The sequence below is a fragment of the Prionailurus bengalensis genome, chromosome B2 (assembly GCF_016509475.1).
Source record: "Prionailurus bengalensis isolate Pbe53 chromosome B2, Fcat_Pben_1.1_paternal_pri, whole genome shotgun sequence".
NCBI classification, from domain to species: Eukaryota; Metazoa; Chordata; class Mammalia; order Carnivora; family Felidae; genus Prionailurus; species Prionailurus bengalensis.
Genome location: NC_057349.1, coordinates 5,171,260 through 5,190,131, shown reverse-complemented (window position 1 = coordinate 5,190,131; position 18,872 = coordinate 5,171,260). Strand labels below are relative to the sequence as shown.

The 18,872-nt window shown below is 41.8% G+C and overlaps 1 protein-coding gene and 1 long non-coding RNA gene across 3 annotated transcripts; one reads left to right on the top strand and one right to left on the bottom strand.

The window, feature by feature from the left end:
* Positions 1 to 1,067: 1,067 nt before the first annotated feature.
* CB2H6orf62 (chromosome B2 C6orf62 homolog) lies at positions 1,068 to 16,843 on the bottom strand. Of its 2 annotated transcripts, none has more exons than XM_043590695.1 (5): positions 14,357 to 16,843; positions 11,929 to 12,105; positions 10,982 to 11,104; positions 6,782 to 6,916; positions 1,068 to 2,475 (listed from the first exon to the last, which is right to left on the bottom strand). In XM_043590695.1, the coding sequence occupies exons 1-5, from the start codon at positions 14,483 to 14,485 to the stop codon at positions 2,350 to 2,352; spliced, it is 690 nt and encodes a 229-aa protein (XP_043446630.1). In that variant the 5' UTR covers positions 14,486 to 16,843; the 3' UTR covers positions 1,068 to 2,349. The 2 variants fall into 2 exon arrangements, with proteins under 2 accessions (XP_043446630.1, XP_043446631.1); XM_043590696.1 differs by having other exon boundaries at positions 15,718 to 16,782.
* Positions 16,844 to 16,942: 99 nt separating this feature from the next.
* Positions 16,943 to 18,188, top strand: LOC122489160. Its single transcript, XR_006298845.1, has 2 exons — positions 16,943 to 17,287; positions 17,427 to 18,188. It is a non-coding gene; the product is annotated as an uncharacterized LOC122489160 (long non-coding RNA).
* Positions 18,189 to 18,872: the final 684 nt, after the last annotated feature.

Sequence of the window (18,872 nt, the reverse complement as noted above, 5' to 3'; positions counted from 1 at the left end):
ATCCCAAATTTAACTGTGGAAAAAGAAACAGCATTCAAATGCAAAATGAGGAACACCTTATATTTTTTTAAAAAATTAGCCTACTCTTCAAAAATGTCAAGGTTATTAAACAAAGGCTAATGACCTGTTCCAGATTAGAGACTAGAGATGTGACAGCTACATTCAATGGTTTAAAAAAGACATGAGGATATTAGGACAATTAAAACTGGAATACGGACAGGTGAAGGTGTATCAACACTGCATTTCCTGGATTTGGTTACTTCCCTGTGGTTATACAAGAATATCCCTGTACTTGGGACCTAGGCTGAAGCACTAGAAGTAAGGAATAAAGATGTACCCATGACACATGTACCAAATGCTCAGATCGTTCAGAAAAGACATATATATATATATATATGTATCTAGAAAAAGTGGGAAAAAATGTGGCTAAGACACGGGTAAAGGTTATACAGGAGTTTTGTGTATTACACCTTTTCTAAATTGACTCTAAAATAAAATTAAAAACTGACTTACTGAATACATCCTGTGTAATTCAACATAGTACAACAATGAAGAGTTTGGATCCTACAGAGACAGCTGGCCTGGTTTTAAATCTTCCCTGCTCCGCACGTGAGCTTGGGCAAGTTACTGAACCTCTGCAGCTCTTTCCACTCAGGCTTGATAAACAGGACCTGGCCATGATAAACATTCAAAGCCATGATTTCAAGTAGATTCTAAATTTTCAATTGATGAGAAAACGTGGAAGCATTTTGAAATTAGTACTTCTTGGGGCGCCTGGCTGGGTCAGTTGGTGGAGCATGCGACTCGTGATCCCAGGGATGTTGAGTCCAAGCCCCCGGTCGGTGTGAAGCCTACTTTAAAAAATATTTTTCTTTTCCATGAAGCAAGGAACAAGGCCAACCTGATACCTGTTAAAGCTTACAAAATGTCTTTGATTCCTATTCTTGAAACTGCAAACGCAAATGGTTTTTGTCCTGAGTTTACTGTGTGCCATGGACTGTAACATAACCCCCAAGGTCATCAGTAACACCACCCAGCGACTTGGAAAAAAAAAGTTACCACTTCAGTTTTGTGTATTCACCTGAATAGTCAGGGAACTTTCACCTATTTTATTTAGGTTTTCATTTTTTTCAAATTCCAACCAGAAGCTAAATACATTTGGAAACCAGTAAGCACTAAGTTTTACTCCAAAGGAGTAGGATCATTCAGATTTACTCCATAAAAGTATGCAACCCTTAAGCAAAGCTTTTCTTCATTAAAAAGAAAAAACAAAAAACTATACAGTAGTCTTTCCTTATGTTCATTGCACAAAATGAGTTCTGCTTTTAGAGCTTTGACACTCAGTGTTGTTTTTTTTTTTTTTTTAACAATTTAAGATGCCAACTTTAGTAACTTTTTTCTATTCCAAGAAACCCTCCTAAAGTTTTCTTTTAGGATGGTGTAGAAACCAGTATTTCTGCACAATTCACTGCATTTTCTTTGTAATAAAAACCTCTTCTCTTTAAAACCAAAAAACAAAAACCAAAAAAGGGAAGTCCTCTCCCTATCATGATTTCTGCAGCTATGCATGGATTTCTCAGTTTTACAGCTGCGTTAGCTACTTCAGACTCCAGATCTGCTTTAATGTGTAGAACTGTATCCACATTCAGCAGAATACTCTTTTATAACAACAACTTGGGGAAAGAGATCTGGAAATAAAATACATACATTTATTTATGAGTACCAGGAAACAAACATGGCCCAGTAAAACATGAGGCAAGAATGCCTACAATGAGATGCTTTTTTTTTTCTTAAAAGATTTCTTCCCCGTGGTTGTTTTTTTTTTTTTTTTTTTTAAACAACCACTTGTGGTCATTAGAATGAATCTGACAGTGCTGTGGAACAACGGTGATTACGGCAAAGCTATTCCGTTTGTCTCAATGTTATGTATACCTTTTACATTCCCTTCTCACCCTCTAAATACTGATGACAGATGTCAGAGAGGCAAAAACCAGCATAAATGGAAAGACCATCAAAAAAGAGTATCACCTTGTGCTTTCAGATACATTTAAGCATTTCAGTGTACAACTGTCCTTTCACTTCACATTTTTAGCAGAATGCTGATGCAGTGCAGCAAATATGCAAAGCATCTTCTTTCACACAGTCCGTGCAGAAGACACCTAATTTTTTTTAAGTTCTGAGACACAAATAATTAAAAAAAAAAAAATCCAGGATGAACACATTTCAAAATGCATAGTGTTCTGTGCATGAGTCCATTTTCTTTAAACTCTGAAAGAATAAAGTGTAAGAAAACAAGGAAACAAAATGCTGCTGCGCTCCCTGATCCTTTCCGCTCTGCTGGTCAGGCCCCTACTCCGGCATGTAAGGACGGAGGTGGTCCTCTATGGTGCCAACCGCCCAGTGCGTAAGCTGTTCCTGCGGCAGGTAGAGGCAGATGCTGCATAACTTGAAGATTGTAGCTTTGTTTTTCGGAGTCTGCAAGGGGAATCATTTTAATCTTAATAAAGAAGACCTTTACATAACCCATCAAGTGTCACATGAAGTCAATCTCCCATAATTCTATCAAGCACTTACACACAGCAATAAAGCACACAGATCAAGGGAACAGATTACAGTCTGTACCCACAGGGACCACAGTCTAGTTAGGAAGACACAACCTTGCCATATAAAATACAGAAAGAATAAGCATGATTATAAACTAAACAAACATTTAGAGAGTTTATTCAAACAAAAAACTGAAGTCAGAAAAGTCAACTTGGACAACTTGCTAAAGGAAAATAAGGTTAAAGGCCATAGAGACACATCTTAACAGAAGTTTGAAGTCATGTCTGTATATACAAGGACAACAAAAGTGTCATAGAAGTGAGGGCAAAGATATGAAATAGAAAAAAGAAAGGCTGAAGCATAACCGGGGGTAAAGGACTGGAAGAAAGCAAAAGTATTACCAGAAAAATAAAACTGTAAGTATTATTTTTAAAAAGTAGTTACTTGGGGACACCTGGGTGGCTCAGTCAGTTTAGTGTCCAACTCTCGATTTCAGTTCAGGTCATGATCTCTCCGGTTTGTGAGTTCAAAACCTGCATCGGGCTCTGTGCTGACCATGCAGATCCTGCTTGGGATCCTCTCCCCCCACCCCCAACATCTCTGACCCTCCCCAGCTCTCTCTCTCTCAAAAAACAAAACATTAAAAAAAAAAAGTCACCATTTAACATCTAGCTTATGGCAAGTGTGCTAGGTGCTTTCACAGGTCACCACTGCCAGTAAATGCAAGACGGAATCTAAAACCCTTGAACCACCGCCTTCAAAGTTCTTTTCACTTCAGCACCTTTAAAAAAAGCAGTCTCTCTATATAAATAAACCACATAATGCACATATATTTTTTTACTTTAAAAAAATTTCTTAAGGTTTTTTGAGAGAGAGCGAGCATGAGTTAGGAGGGGCAGAGAGAGAGAGGGAGAGAGAGAGGATCCCAAGCAGGCTTCACACTGCCAGCACAGTGCCCGACGTGGGGGGATCGAACTCAGGAAACCACGAGATCATGACCTGAGCCAAAACCAACAGACACTTAACCAACTGAGCCACCCAGGTGCTATTTTTTCACTTTAAATGCTACAACAACCTTATGAATATCGTTTATTCAATTTAACAAAAAAACACACTCACAGAAGTTACCTGTCCAAGATTTCATAGCCAGTCAGTGGCTGCATGTGGATTAGAACCCAGACTCCAGGCACGTGCCTCTCTACCACATTCCCCTCCAAAATTATGATTTGGTCTAGCTCTTTCCATACATCTTGCATTATGAAGGACATACGATCTCTGCTAGACGACTGTGATCAAGTTCTTTCGTTTCCTGATTTCCTCACCTCTAAAATGGGAGTAAGAAGACCTACGTCTCCCAGGACTGTGGGGAGGATGACGTGAGCTCATGCCTGTACGGCTCCTTGAGGCCGGTAAGTAACGCACCCTGCGTTGGCCACCCTGGTGGGTCCCTCGATCCTCTTGACAGGGCAGGTATGGCAACACATCTCCGGGTCAGGAAGACCAGTAATGACCGGAGTGAAAGATGCACCTAAGAGCGCTGGAGACCAGATGCATCTACAGTCAGGGTTGACACCAGCCATCGCACTGCCCACAATTAAGGTTCCTAGGACTTGGGACTTCCAATGCAAAAATCAGGGCATTCCAGACAGACAGACAGACTGCTGGTCACCCTACCTACAACATGAACTTAGCTGACAAGCTTACAACTTTCTTTTCATTAAAAGGATTCAAGCTATTTGCTTCATAAAGCATAAACATCTGACTTTGATATAAAACAGAAGACGATTTCCTACTTATTTAGCAACGTTACTCCTTCAAGCCACTAGCCATTTCTATATAGTATTATTGATCTGTACATTTGCGTGATAATCGGGGTGTCTGGGTGGCTCAGTCAGTTGAGTGACTGACTTTTGATTTCGGCTCAGGCCATGATCCCAGGGTTGTGACACTGAGCCCTGCGTAGGGTTCTGAGCTGAGTGTGAAACCTGCTTAAGATTCTCTCGCTCTCCCTCTGGCCCTCTCCCCAGCTTACACTCTCCCAATCTCTATTGTGGATTCCATAATAGAAGTCAACAGCCTGCTATCCAGTATTATCTAAGTAAGTTACTCAAATGAAAGTACACTACAAGTAATTAAAAAGGAAAACTAAGGCAACTTCAAAATATCCACCATAGGAGAACTAAGGTAAAGATGAAACAGAAAAGAAAACCCCCAAAACCCACCCAAGTCGTATGTTTTTTGTTAGTTTTATGAAATGCCTCCACTGAAATTAACTTTCTTCCCATAGTTCTTATTTGTACCTATAATACCATATGTGTTTTAAAATGTTCTTACAAGATACAAAGTCAACATCTAATCTTCCTAAGGAGTCTTCAGTTCCTTGAAGGTAGCAGTATGATTCACCTTCATGCTTTTACTGTCATACTCTCTAGTAAAAATAAACAATGTTCTACAATGCATAACTAGTATCATAAATACTCTTCTAAATCACCTGCCCGGTGAGGCCTTCTCTGGTGACACCATTTAAGAATTCTGATCCAATGGCTTACGTACCCCGCACCATCTTCTCTTAGCACTCATCACGTGAGTTGCATACTGTACTTCTCTGCTGCTGGGCCTCCCCTACCATGCAGTGGGAGTCCCTGATGACAGAATTTCTGTCTAATGGGTTCACTGTTGCACAGCACCTGGCACACAGTAGTAGGCATTCATTTGTTGAATGAATGGTAATTAAAGCGATGCTATTTTTAAAGGTTAATAACAAAACATGTTATAAATTCTAAGTGATGATACTCAGGTTTAGGTTGATGAGATAAAGAACGTTCCACAGAATAAAAAAGAATCTGGAATACCTGCATCACTTAAATTGAAAGTGCTTATTTAAAACACATTTGGATCTTTTAAATACAGATGTATTTTATCCCTTCAGATTTTTAAAATAAATAATCTTTATTTTTGAGACAGAGCGTGAGCAGGGGAAAGGCAGAGAGAGAGGGAGACACAGAATCCCAAGCAGGCTCCATGCTCAGAGCTGTCAGTACAGAGCCCGATGTGGGGCTCCAACTCGCAAACTGAGAGATCATGATCTGAGCCGAAGTCGGACGTTTAACCGACTGAGCCACCAAGAAGCCTCCAGATTTTTATTTATAAGATCTAAGGCTACAGCGTCTCAAAACATAATCTGTGTTACTAACCACCTGAAGATTTTCTTCAAAACACAGATTCGGATCAAGTAGGATTGGGGTAGGGCCTGAGAGTCCACATATTTAAGAATCTGCTATGATCTGTTGACCGTACTTTACTTAGAAAAGCTCTACTGCAGGGTTTCTTAAAACACTGTTTTGGGGTGCCTGGGTGGCTCAGTCGGTTGAGCTTCTGACTTCAGCTCAGGTCATGGTCTCACAGTTTGTGAGTTCAAGCCCCGCGTTGGGCTCTGTACTAACAAAACAGCTCAGAGCCTGGAGCTTGCTTCGGACTCTGTCTCTCTCTCTCTCTGTCTCCCCCTCCCCCACTCATGCTCTGTCTCTATCCCTCGAAAATAAATAAATGTTAAAATTTAAAAACAAAAAAACCACGCTGTTTTAAGTTCACTGGAGTTTACTAGAATCATGACTTTTAAAAGCTCTCAGGCAGTTCTAATATGCAGCAAAGTTTGGGAACCACTATTCTAGGGTGAGGCCCAGGGTATCTTTTGATTTTTAAATAACTTCAAAAATAATGTAGTTTTTAAGTGGCAAAACAGAATTAATTAACGCATATGGAAAAATAATTTGCTGGGTGCCTGGGTGGCTCAGTTGGATCTCCCCGTTTGTGAGTTCGAGCCCCACATCAGGCTCTCTGCTGTCAGTGCAGAGACTTCTTTGGATCCTCTGTCCCCCTCTCCTTCTGTCCCTACCCTGCTTGCACTCATTCTCAAAAATAAACATTTTTAAAAAATCTTTTGCTAACAAGTTTTTTTGTTTTTTTTGTTTTTTTTTTTTTTAGTTTATTTATTTTGAGAGAGAGCATGATTGGGGAAAGGGCAGAGAGAGAGAGGGAGACAGAGAATCCCAAGCAGGCTCCACATGGCTCAAACTCACAAAACTGTGAGATCATGACCTGAGCCAAAACCAAGAGTTGGACACTTAACCAAATGAGCCACCCAGGCGCCCCTAACGAATAAGCTTTTTAAATGAGGAGTTAAGTGGAAGGAAGGCAGGCAGGCAGGGAAAAAAAATTAAAATTAAAAAATGCTTACCTGCAAGTGCTGTCTGTCAATGAAGAGAAACACTGACTGGTTAGGATTGTTGACAACAATTCCAGTCTTGTCCTTGCGGCTCAGTACATGCAGAAACTGTTTTTCATAGTCACCGTGATGAAACTCAAATTTGGCCTAATTAAGAAACACATTTACATGTAAGTACAAAGATGTTACCGTACTTGAAACATCTACCGCATCCACAGGCATCGAGTTGTGCCATCCAATGCGGTGGCCAACTGTGCCTACTCAAGTTTAACATATTAAATGCATTTTAAAATTCAGTCCTTCGCTAACACTAGCCACATCTCAAATATTCAATAATCACATGTGGCCAGTGGCCACCATTCTGAACAGTCTGTTGAGATACATAGCATTGCCTTTATCACAGAAAGTTCTAGTGAACAGCACTCCATTACAGAATTCGACCTTCAAGAAAAACACTGCATCAGGGTGACTAGATCCTCATTCTCAATGATTTTAGGCCAAATTCTATAAAACTAGATTTTCAAACCTACATGGCTCAAGACTTCCAACATATTTGGTGTCCCCCAATGTAATGCTTAAATAAGCCGAATGACACCTCCCTCCTTTTTATTATAAAGAACACAGTACAGACAGCTTTTACGAAGAGATGTATTCCAATCTCAGCAGTACATGTCACTATTTACGTGACCTTGTACATATCCCCTAACTTTTCTAAACTTCAGTTTCATCTCAGGTTCTAACCCATCAGGACAGTTAAGGGGATTAAATGATACATAAAGCCCACACCTGAAAGGTATCCAGTCCTAACATAGATGGACTTGAGGATGTTATCAAATCAAAATTTTAAAGATGTTTTCATGTGGGGTTTTTCAGATTAAAAAAAACTTTAAGTTAGGAAGAAGTATTCTCAAATCAGAACATCCTTTTACTCTTTTAACATGAGGAAAATCAACTCCATCCTCCCACAAAACGTCCGTGGAGACACTAAGTGCTGGGTGAAACAACCAAGCTAATGGAAAATTCAAAAAGCAGAGAAACCTTAAAGATCTCTTTATTTATATATAATGTTCAATTATTTTAAGAAAGACTGTTAGTCCATTTGACTCAACTTTTATCTTCTTATGTCAAGACAGCAAGAAACACTGACAAGGAAAAACCAGTTCCTGCGATCCAGAATTTGACTGCCTAGCTTCTCTTATAAGCCATAACATAAAATGATATGCTACCCCCACAATTGCATGGAAAAAGGATATTCGACTGTATCTCTGCACAAATTCAAATATTTATGAATATGAAAATAAGGCTACTAAGGCTCTGACACGGCTCAAAAGGACACGCACATGCAAATATAAAACCTAACTTGCTTCAAATCTTTCCTAGAATAAGCTGAGGTTATCTGTAAAACCCTAAACTGAGTTCCTATCTTCAGAGTGCTACGTGAAGAAGGGAGAAATAATTACCACAGCGGGCGCTGTAGGCAGTATTAGCAAATGATTGTGGATTGGGCCTTGAAAGAGGACAGTAATTTTCCCCGGGAAAGCGCTAAGAAAAGGTAATTTGGAAAATGCCATTCCAGGAAACAGGGCCAACATTAAGCACAAATGTGTCAAAATTAAAACACTATTCAAGCAAGTGGGGCACCCGGCTGGCTCAGTCAGTTGTGCATCCAACTTGGGCTCAGGTCATGATCTCACGGCTCGTGACTTTGAGCTCCGCATCGGGCTCTGTGCTGACAGCTCAGAGCCTGGAGGCTGCTTCGGATTCTGTGTCTCCCTCTCTCTTTCTGCCCTCCCTGCTTGCACTCTGCCTCTCTCTCTCAAAAATAAACAATTATTAAAAAACTTAAAAAAAAAAACAAAAAACTGTTCAAGTAAGAAAGCTTCAAGTATTCCAGTATGGCAAATACCAGGGAGAGACTAGAAGAGGCCAGTAGAACATCACACTGAAAAGAGATTTCAGTGAGACTGAAAAGGGGTTCTATGTTTGTGGCATTTCAATTCTATCCTATTGAATACATAAAGATTTGGGAAGGAAGGAATAGTCCCCACCAAAAAAGAAAACCCTAATAAGCAGCATGAAAGCAATGCCGAGAAGTAACAAAATATTTGAACAGTGTGATGAAGAACTAACGCAGCAAGAGCATTTAGGGATAAAGAGGAAAGAAGAGAGATTTTAACGTGTACCTCCTAGTCCTTTGAATATAGTAGGAACTTGTTATTGAAAAACAACCTTTACTCTGGTTCCTACTAAATCTCATTACTATTCAAACTTTAAAGTGCTTCAAGGGGCGCCTGGGTGGCTCAGTCAGTTGGGTGTCTAACTTTGGCTCAGGTCAGGTCATGATCTCGCAGTCCGTGAGTTTGAGCCCTGCATCTGGCTCTGCTGACAGCTTGGAGCCTGGAGCCTGCTTCAGAATCTGTAACTCCCTCGCTCTCTGCCCCTCCCCCACTGACGCCTGGTCTCAAAAAAAAAAAAAAAATGTTAAAAAAAAAAGTTAAAGTGCTTCAAGAGTCAAAGAATCAAAAAAAACAAAAGAAAGTTTTCAAATTGAAGTTTATCCTTCCTTCTTTCATTTACCTCAAGAACGAAATTATTTATATTTATGACCTCTCATTCAGGATACTAATTATTTTAAATTACAAGGGAAGTAAGTTCATCTTTACACTATTAACTTGTTTCCTAAAGCTGAACTCTAAACTTACCTCTGTCCTATATAGTGCTTATACTCAGTCCACCTCTACCCTATATAGTGCTTACACTCAGTCCATAATATTAGGTTTTTACAATACAGGGCACTTCCCACAGTACAGAGTAGCAAATTCTGAGCATAAGCTTTACAGGAATTACGTCTTGACTGCCACTTAACTGCATGACCTTGGGCTGTTTAGCTAATCTGCAACTGCCTCGGCGTCTTCCTTGGCAAAAGGAGGCTCCTGTCTGCATCGTTATTGTAAGGATGAAGATTAAATGTATATATTCAGGAGACAGCCTAGCACAACTCTCAAACACCATTATTTGAAAAAGTAGTGCTTGACTTGAGACAAGACTATTTTAACACAACTATCCCAAATAAGGTCTCAGAGGGAAAGAGAAGAGAATTGGAAATTTTTAAAAATACAGGGAGAAGTGAACCAGTTTCCCAGTGAAAAATTCTGAATGAAAAAAAAAATCCTTCCAGTGCTTCTGGACAGCAGTTACAGCTGATGTGTAAGACATGCTCTGATAACTACAAACACGCCCCATCATTCCTGGTCTTCCTGCTTGCCACATTAAACTTCTATTCTCCAGCACATTCACGTGAGTTAGTATCATCCATTAAAGGAAAACATGAATACGCAATACTTTTACCCACATTTAGGGCTATATGTTAACTTTAGAACTTATTTCTGTCAAATGAATCTTAGAGAAAGAACGATAATTTGAGCTGTTGTGCAGAACATTACCATGGGGACAGGGGGAGTATACCAATTTGTTCATACACAAAAGCACCATAAAGATACTTCATAGTAATGGATAAATGCAAAATTTTTTCAATCATAATTTTCGCTATTTTTATTATAGATATAAGTATGATTGATGTATTTATGACATTTACATATAGGTAGAATAAAACTTGGCCATACCTGACCTAGCAGTAACCATGTTGGTATTTCAGGGGAGATTACTTTACTTTCTCCTATGCATATAAAGCTACCATACATAAAATTAGGATCACTGCCTCAAGGGCAAATGCTCTTCAACACTAGAAACTAGTACATCAAATGACAAGTCAAAAGTTGGCAGGGATGTCCAGGAAGATTACTTCACCACCACTACCAGATTTACTCCTCTCTTGTATAGTTTTATACACAAATCTACTTTTAGAAAAGCATTTCTTATATCAGACTCCTTTGAGAACCAGATGGTTAGGTATACTATTTTGGGAGTACAATTTCAGAGGAGCGATCACCTGAGTTCATTCATGGGCCCCTCTGTAAATCTATCCTCAAAGATTTTCTCTAGCTGTTATTTCAAAGACACACTGGAGTAGTTAGGACCACCTCTCATTCTCAAGAGATTCTGTCACCCAAATGCTTTCTCCTCTTGCATCACAATATCCAAACAGACGAGAGCAACTCATGAGTTAAAACTGATTAGAACGCCTATTCTCAAAAAATTTAAGTTAGGCCCTATTTACTCACTTAAGTACACACCACACTTAGAATAAAATACCTGAACAGGCCTAAAAGGCTCATCAGATTCCTTCCACCTAGAAAACAGGAGACAGACAATTTTTTCAATATCATTCCGAGGCCAAAGAATGAAATCCATCTCCTGAGTACAGCCAATTACATCCTATAAAATGACCAAAAAAAAAAAAAATTACTTTCAAAGAAACAAAGTTATAACAAGCAATGAATGTCACCAATTACAGGTTTGATTACAGAAACATTTCACAAGTACAGAAGGTGCGTGAAGCATCATTTTATGTTTTAAGAGGTAAGAGGAATAGAACAGTACCCAATCTGACTAGCCCATGGCCTACTTCTAATCTTTATCTTGTAGAGTCCACATACTCAGTCCAATGTTGCTCATATCAAGACCTAGATTAATCAGCACATGGTGAAAACTCCAACTCAGGCTGATTTTTCTGGTTAAGTCCCAGTATTTTTTATTTCCATTCTTCAAAAGCAGAACCTAGTTCATATATAAGCAAAGCTGTCTTGGTATTTTTATTATATACTTACACAAAACTATTTTCTCCATTCTTGTTCCTTATTATCATAGTCCAGCGTATTAATTTTCAAAGGCCAGTAAACCTTTCAGACCAGTACATGGTTCTTTCTAACCTTCCCCCACGCCACTAATTGTGGGGATCTCCTGTTCAAATATGTTCATACTAACTTCCAAAGAGTTGCAGAAATTTAGAAGATTGACAGCAGTAATTCCTTCTACTTTAACTTATAAGGAGCACGTCAGTTCTCTCCCCAAAAAAGAAAATCCAATAAACAGTAACATAAAACATTATTCACGGCAACAATACACACCACTATCAGCATAACACCACACGCAAAAAGTCATCCATGTTTTATTTGAAGTCAACTTCATTCTTAGGGGGAAAAAAATGTAAGTTTAACTTATAAAAACTTACCAAATCAGGACTGACAAACAGAACTTACCCTTCTCATAGACTGGTATCGAGGAGCATGGAGCTGTACCACATCCTTCTGTAAAAGCTCTATGGAACTTTCCAAGGAATAGCTAGAATCTCGCACACCTTTCAGGATATTTTCTTCGTAATTATTTGTCATAACTGGTATAACCTCAGACACTTCAAAAAGTGCTGATTTTTTCTTCTACAAGGAAAAAACAAAGTGTATTAACCCACCAATAGTAGCACATTGTCTTTTAACACCCAGTTCATGTTACAATGTCATGTATCCTTATTCTAGTATTAACTGAAGTGATTTTTTATAATGAAATGCCAGATTTTCAAATAGGTGGCTCCTTCTGTTCTCCCTCCAACCCCCATCACTCCCGTTACCCCTACCACACACAAACAGGCTATAAGAATGTTTTACTGCACGCTCTTACAGTATCCAGAACAGGTAACTTATTTTAAACAGTAATATTTCTTAAACATGGTGAGAGATAAACACTAGACACACCTAATGCTAAAAAAAAAAAAAAAAAGTGATTTACTCTTGATGTACTTTCATTTAACTGATTCTACACAGTTAAATTAAAATCTCAACAGTTTAAAAACAAAGCTGTACAAACTACCGTTTTTTAACTCCTTAAAAGAGTCAAGTATCATTACCACTTTTACGTATTACATAAAAGTGTCAATATACGAAACAAGAAAAAAAATTAAAAGACGACCAAACTGAGTTTCAAATTTACTTGTAACCAAGCACTCATCAATTTAGGTTATAAAATTCATGAACTACTCAGGACAATTGCCTGGGCACTGTCCATTCAGAGTAAAAACGGGTTTTCATGGTGTTAAAGAACTAGATGGTACAACTCAGGGCATCTTCTATATTAAAAGAACCTCACCAAGTATGTCTTGGATTTAGTTCTACTGAACTTATAATACCTTCAATTAAAATCTATCTTCTCAATTCTGCAGTCAACACATCAACAAAAAGACAAAATGGAAAAGTCAATCCCTGGTACTACCCAATCTTGGGATAATCACTTCAAAACCACCACTCTGAAATCACTTTGCAATGCTATATACTCCAGCAGCCAAAAGCATCCTTAAATACAGGCATACCTTGGAGATATCGTGGGTTCAGTTCCTGACCACAGCTATAAAGCTAATACCACAATAAAGCATGTCAAATTAATTTTTTGGTTTCCCAGGGCGTATAAAAATTATGTTTACACTACACTGTAGTCTATTAAGTGTGCAAGAAGCATTAGGTCTTAAAAAACATAATGTACATATCTCAATTGAAAAATATTGCTAAAAAATGTTAACGATCCTCCGAGCTTTCAGCAAGTAGTAATAACTGATTGTAGATCACCATAACAAATACATTGATTAAAAGAAAGCCTAAAGTATTTCTAGAATTACCCAAATGTGACACAGAGGCATGAAGTGCATAGATGCTGTTGGAAAATGGCGCTGACAGACTTACTCAATCCAGGGTTGCCGCAAACCAAAATACCCACGAAGCACAGTAAAGTGAAGAGCAATAAAACCACGGTTTGCCTGTACAAATACTCTTCAAGAGTTAAGAGTGGGGTAAATACCCAGGAAACTTCCAAATGTTAAATAGATGCCACACTAAGAATCTATTTCTGGTCTGAAATTAGCTCACAACTTCGGTGCAACAATTAAAGCAGTAGTTCCTTATACTCATAACCTAATCTCATGTCAAACAGATCATTGAAGAAACTGGCCATTTTAAGTTGCAAAAAAAAATAAATACTGCTTTTATAATGTTCTCTTTGACTACTCACAACTCAGTTGTTTGCTATTTAACCGTGTAGTTAATTCTGATTCCGTTCACCACCCCCTCCTCAAAATTTCAATGTCTTTAGGTCCTTTTGAATTTTAATAAATTGCACTTCTAAACACAAATTAACCATTAACAGTATTTAGTTGTTCCTAAAAATTAAAGTGTATTGTAATCCATTAAATGTACCAAGAGAAAAGGTATCTTTAGCAAGAAGTTGAACAGACTAGTTTCAGCACATAAACATCTTGATTTCTAATTTACCACTTTCAAACGTCCTGCTTTATAGACAATCCTTCAATTAATAATGTTCTCCATGTAACTCTACATAAATGTAATTTATTGTAAAACAGAAATGCGAGTTTTACAACGTTGCTCCCCCCAGGTTAACTAAAAATAGACCCTACTAAGCTTTAGAGTATTTCCAAACCAACAAGTCCTCCAGCCTTCCACGGGGAGTTACCCGGCACGGCACCAGCTCGAGCAGAGAATTCCCCATAAGGGTCAAAGTGAAAGCACATACGTAGACTTCTGTCAACCACTCTTTAACCTAACACGCACGTATTTAAGGGTAACAAATAACTTAATATACACTTACAAAAATCACTTGTGCTAATTCACATTAAGAATTTTAAATTACCTTCTCCTTGAATACAAAGGCAATATACATCTTGAAGTCAAACTGGTCAGCTAGAGATTCTTTTTTCTTTCTAAGCTGAGCACGTAGTCTGTTCAGAGCTTGTTTCTTCCGGGAGTTTGGGTCCCCCATTTTGAAATACAGGTGGTACTAAAGCCTTTGGAAATTGTCACTAAACTATGGGCACTTTTTCTTAAGACTCAAGTACAACAGAAACAAGTCATTTTTTTTTCCTGCTAATATGATTGAATAGCTAAAATCACGACTGTAACCCAAAAACTGCACCTTCTGGCAATATTAGCAGACTGTCATATTACAGGGTCAAGAAACAAAAGCTGCTGTCCAGTCATGTTTGGACAATAACGTTTGGGGTTATGGGGAAAGAGGAAGGGGAGGAAGGAAAGACAGAGAGGAGAAAATACTTGGAACTAACTTTTTGGAAAACGCATTTGGCTTAAATGCCAAAATAAAGGCTTTGGGGGGAAATGAAAAGCCTATTATCAGGATTTAGGTGTGCAATAAAACACAGCTGACACCAGTCCAATCCTTCAAATCCATCCGGATTTTTCCCCCTCTTTAGAGAAGGGATTATGATAAGGAACGGGGGGGGGGGGGAGTGTAATGATCCCTGCTTTCCAAATACCAAAACAAAAAAATTATAAAGGGGGGGGAAAGAAAAACCCAACCCCCCCCAAACACCAAAACAGGGTAGGTGAAGGAAACCGAAATATCCAATTGGGTTTTACCCAGCCAGATCCATGGCTGCAGTACCTAATCAATTCTTAAGTTATTCCAGATTTCACTATTGCTATGTATTGCCAGTGCTTGTTATTGATTACACTTGGTGGTGAGCAAAGAGAAAAGTGCAAAATCGGTAGAGAAGGAAGGGGAGAGGTACAGGGTTTCCCTGCAATCAACTACAGTGTATACCGGGGGCGGACAGGTGTTGCCCAAAGGAGCCATGAGAAGAAACAGCGGAGTCATTACCAACTTCCCCATCACCCACATTTTCACCCTCAGGCGACTGCTAATGCTGCTGCCATGGAAAATCATGATGGCAGAGAGAAAGGGGGTGTATAACACGATAGAACAGTTATTCCGGCTCTGTGGCTGGACCTGGTTAATGCCCGGGATCCCAACACCCCCAGCCCTGCAATGAGTCCTACATTCCCCAAGGGAGCCTTCCCTAGGAATCTGGCCCCGTTCAAGATCGTGGGGAGTGCGACTTATCTTCTTGCGAGCATTGCTGAGGCAAAGGCGGTGGGCTCTTCTCCCAGACAGATCCCAGGCAGCGCCCAGGGACCACCTGCCTTCCACCCCCCAGGTCCCACCCCCACCCTTTGCCTTCAGCGGCAGCGACTCACTCGCACCACGGGAGACACAGGATCACTCGGGTTTTCACTCATTTCATCGTGGAAACAATTCCCGCCCGGGTAGAGGAGGCGGGAGAGGGAAAATGGGATGGATCAGTGGGAAAAAAAGAAAATAGTTGTGTTAATATGAATTACTTTTTAAAGTACGCCCAGCCCACCCCCCCCCCGGAAAAAAAAAAAAAAAAAAGGCCCTGAAGTTCCCGGATTCCGGATTAAGCTCGCTCGCTCTCTCTCACGTTGAACAGACCATGTTTCCCGAGTTTGGCTAGTTTAGGGTGGGGTCATTAGTTGGTTTCCCGAGGGGGCAGAGGGGTGGAACCGAGGCGGCTGGGACGGGGGCGGGTGACGGGGAAATGGCCTCCCTGTCCCCGCGCAGACCGGGACTCACTGACCGACGCTCGGGCGGGGTTCGGGCCCTCTAGCCGCAGCCTGCGGGCGGAGCGGTGGCGGCGGCAGAAGAGGAGGCGGCGGCGGGGGCGCTGCTCGCAGCACGGGCAGGAGCCATGTCAAGAGAAAACCACCAGCCAACTGAGCCCCTCCATCCCCGCTGCAGTGCGCACTGTGACCGGGCCGCCCGCGCTGCTGCCGCCGCTCAGCCCCCACCTGGGACCCATAGTCTGGCTCGGCGCCCCGGGCGGCGGCGGACGGAAGGACGCGGAGGCGGCGGCGGCGAGAGAGAGAAAGAGAGAGAAAGAGAGGAGAGAGAGAGAGACCGAGAGAAAGGAGGAGAAGTAACGAGGAGAAAGAGGGGTGGGATTGGTACTGGCGGCGGAGGGGGAGGGGAGGAAGGGGAGGGGAGCCCTGCGCTACGGGGTCTGTCAGCGAAGCAAACCCCCCAAAATAAAGTTATTTCAGTTCAAGCATCTGCTCTCGAGTCTTTCTTCCCCCACGGTCGGGTTCCGGCTCTCAGGAAGGAAGGTCGAGGAGACCCGGAGGGGGCAAAGCCGAAGCGGAGGGTGAGAGTCCGCGGTGGCACAGCCTCGTTTCCCCCCCAACCGCAGGCTGCGGAAACGGCGGCGGCCTCGGGCGCCTCCCGGGTCCGGGGCAGAAACGCGTTTGAGGAGGGGAGCGAGAACAAACAACTTAAAATGGCAGCGACGGCCGCTGCGTCACACGCCCCTCGCCGGCGCCGCCCAGAACTCTCTGCGGCTGCGCACCGCGCGGGCCGCCACCATCTGCACAGAGCGAGAGGGGGAGGGAAGGCTGGAGGCGGAGAGTGTCCCGTGGTTATCAAGCAGAGAGGAAAGAAGGGCAGCAGGAGAGAGTATGAAGAAGCTTTCCAAAGGATGAGTCTTTGAAATTAAACTTCTTAGTTGACATTCCCGCTTCCAAGGAGAGTTTGAGAATAGAGACTCCCCTCCCGAGCAGCATGGAGTTTCCATGGGGCGTGGCAAGTTGCAACCCATACTCCCGCCGCCCCCTCCGTCTGGCTGTCCCAGCTCCTGAGTTGGCTCCTCGCCCCACCCGCTCACGGTCGTCATAAAGCCACGCCCTTCCCTCGCCCGCAAAAAGCACCCGGATGGAGTCCCTCTTCCGGGGTCTCGGTCGGCCCCCGCGATAGGTCTGGCGGCGAGTCTGAGCTGAGCCAGCGGGCTGAGAGTTGGCGGAGGCGGGGCGGAATGAGGGAGGAAAAGGGAAGTGTGATGGGAGGTCGGGGACGATCCCCGTTTCACCTCACTGGGCTTCACTTCTAACTACAGGGTCTGCGCGCAGGGTCTTGCAGCGAGAAGCTGACAACTCCTTTCCAGCGCCTGGAATGTCAGCCGCGCGCTGCGGAGAGTGTCTTCCACGGGTCCCACGTGGCTCCGTCCCCACCTCGCCACGTGCGCGGGCAGGGAGGGCGGTCCTCAGGCTCTGAGGAAGGTCACCGTTGGACGCCTTTGGAACGTGGCTGCTGTGACTTGGGAGAACGACAGTTGCACCTGCGGATCCTCCCCCGTTTCAGAATACAGTTTCTACTGGGATCCCCCAGGACCTGAGAGACCTAGTGCCCTATGTAGTTCACGGTCTTAGGAAAATAGGAAGAGGGTACTGTGGGGCGTTTACCGATGAATCAAGGGCGTTGAGGCCCATTTTTCAGAGCTCTGATGTGCTGATAACGCAGTTATAAGTCGGTAATCAGCAAAAGTCAATGCTCGACAGAAGTAAAGCTACACTCCTTTATGAACTCTACTCAGTATGATGAAATTTAGAAGTCCCTCGGATTACTGCCTTTCACTTGGGAAAATCAAAATAGAGTACCTGCAATACCCTTTTTTTTCACCCATGACCCAAAAGAATTATTTGTGAGCTACCATTCCATATAGATTCTTGTCCAGAACTGAAAGATGAAATTCCTGCTACTGCTTCCCTGATTGATTTTCACAATCACATACTGATAATTGTAAATCATCACTATTGAAGATTTAGGGTAGTTCATGACATTTAGTTACCAAAAAAAGATATTAAAAAAATTAACACTGGTTCATGTCTTTTTTTTCCCTACGAAGAACATTTTTTGTTAAAGCAGATTGTAAGTTAAGCTTTTTAAAATAATTTTTTTTAGTTTATTTATTTTGAGAGACAGAGCGAGCAGAGACAGAATCCCAAGCAGGCTCCATGCTGCCAGTGTGGAGCCCAACTTGCCGCTCAAACTCACAAACTGGGAGATCAGGACCTGAGTTGAAATCGAGAGTCAGAGGCTTAACCAACTGAGCCACCCAGCCGCCCCAGCAGATTATAAATCCTTATCAGTACAAATACATACAGCTCACATTTGATTGTAAAGCCAACGTTCAAAAGTAAAAATGAGATGGGATCTCATGTTACCAAAGGTCAAGTGGCTGCAACTGGCAACAGGATGCTCTGCTCTCCTCAAGTGAGCGGACAGACTCCCACACAGCTAATAAAACCAGATTCTCCACCCCCACAAATCTAAGAGACAAAACAAAACCCACCAAGACCCGCGTGACAAACCAACACGGTAACCCGTGCTCCCATGGATGGATATGATGATGTCACTGTTACCCTAGAGTTCAAACATAGAGGATTGACATAAAGAAACTGCAGCAGTCCATCAGGGCCAATACATATTCAAAGTGTATTTAGATTGATTCCATTAAAATAATGACATTAGGGGCACCTGGGTGGCTCAGTCAGTGGAGCGT

Bases quoted from the DNA above. Each gene is read 5' to 3' on its own strand.
- CB2H6orf62 (XM_043590695.1), bottom strand. From the start codon at position 14,485: ATGGGGGACCCAAACTCCCGGAAGAAACAAGCTCTGAACAGACTACGT. The intron at 12,106-14,356 runs GTAATTTAAAAT...TTTTCCTTGTAG, and splicing joins CCTTTGTATTCAAGGAGAAG to AAGAAAAAATCAGCACTTTT. The intron at 2,476-6,781 runs GTAAGCATTTTT...TTCCCCTTGCAG, and splicing joins TTGACAGACAGCACTTGCAG to ACTCCGAAAAACAAAGCTAC.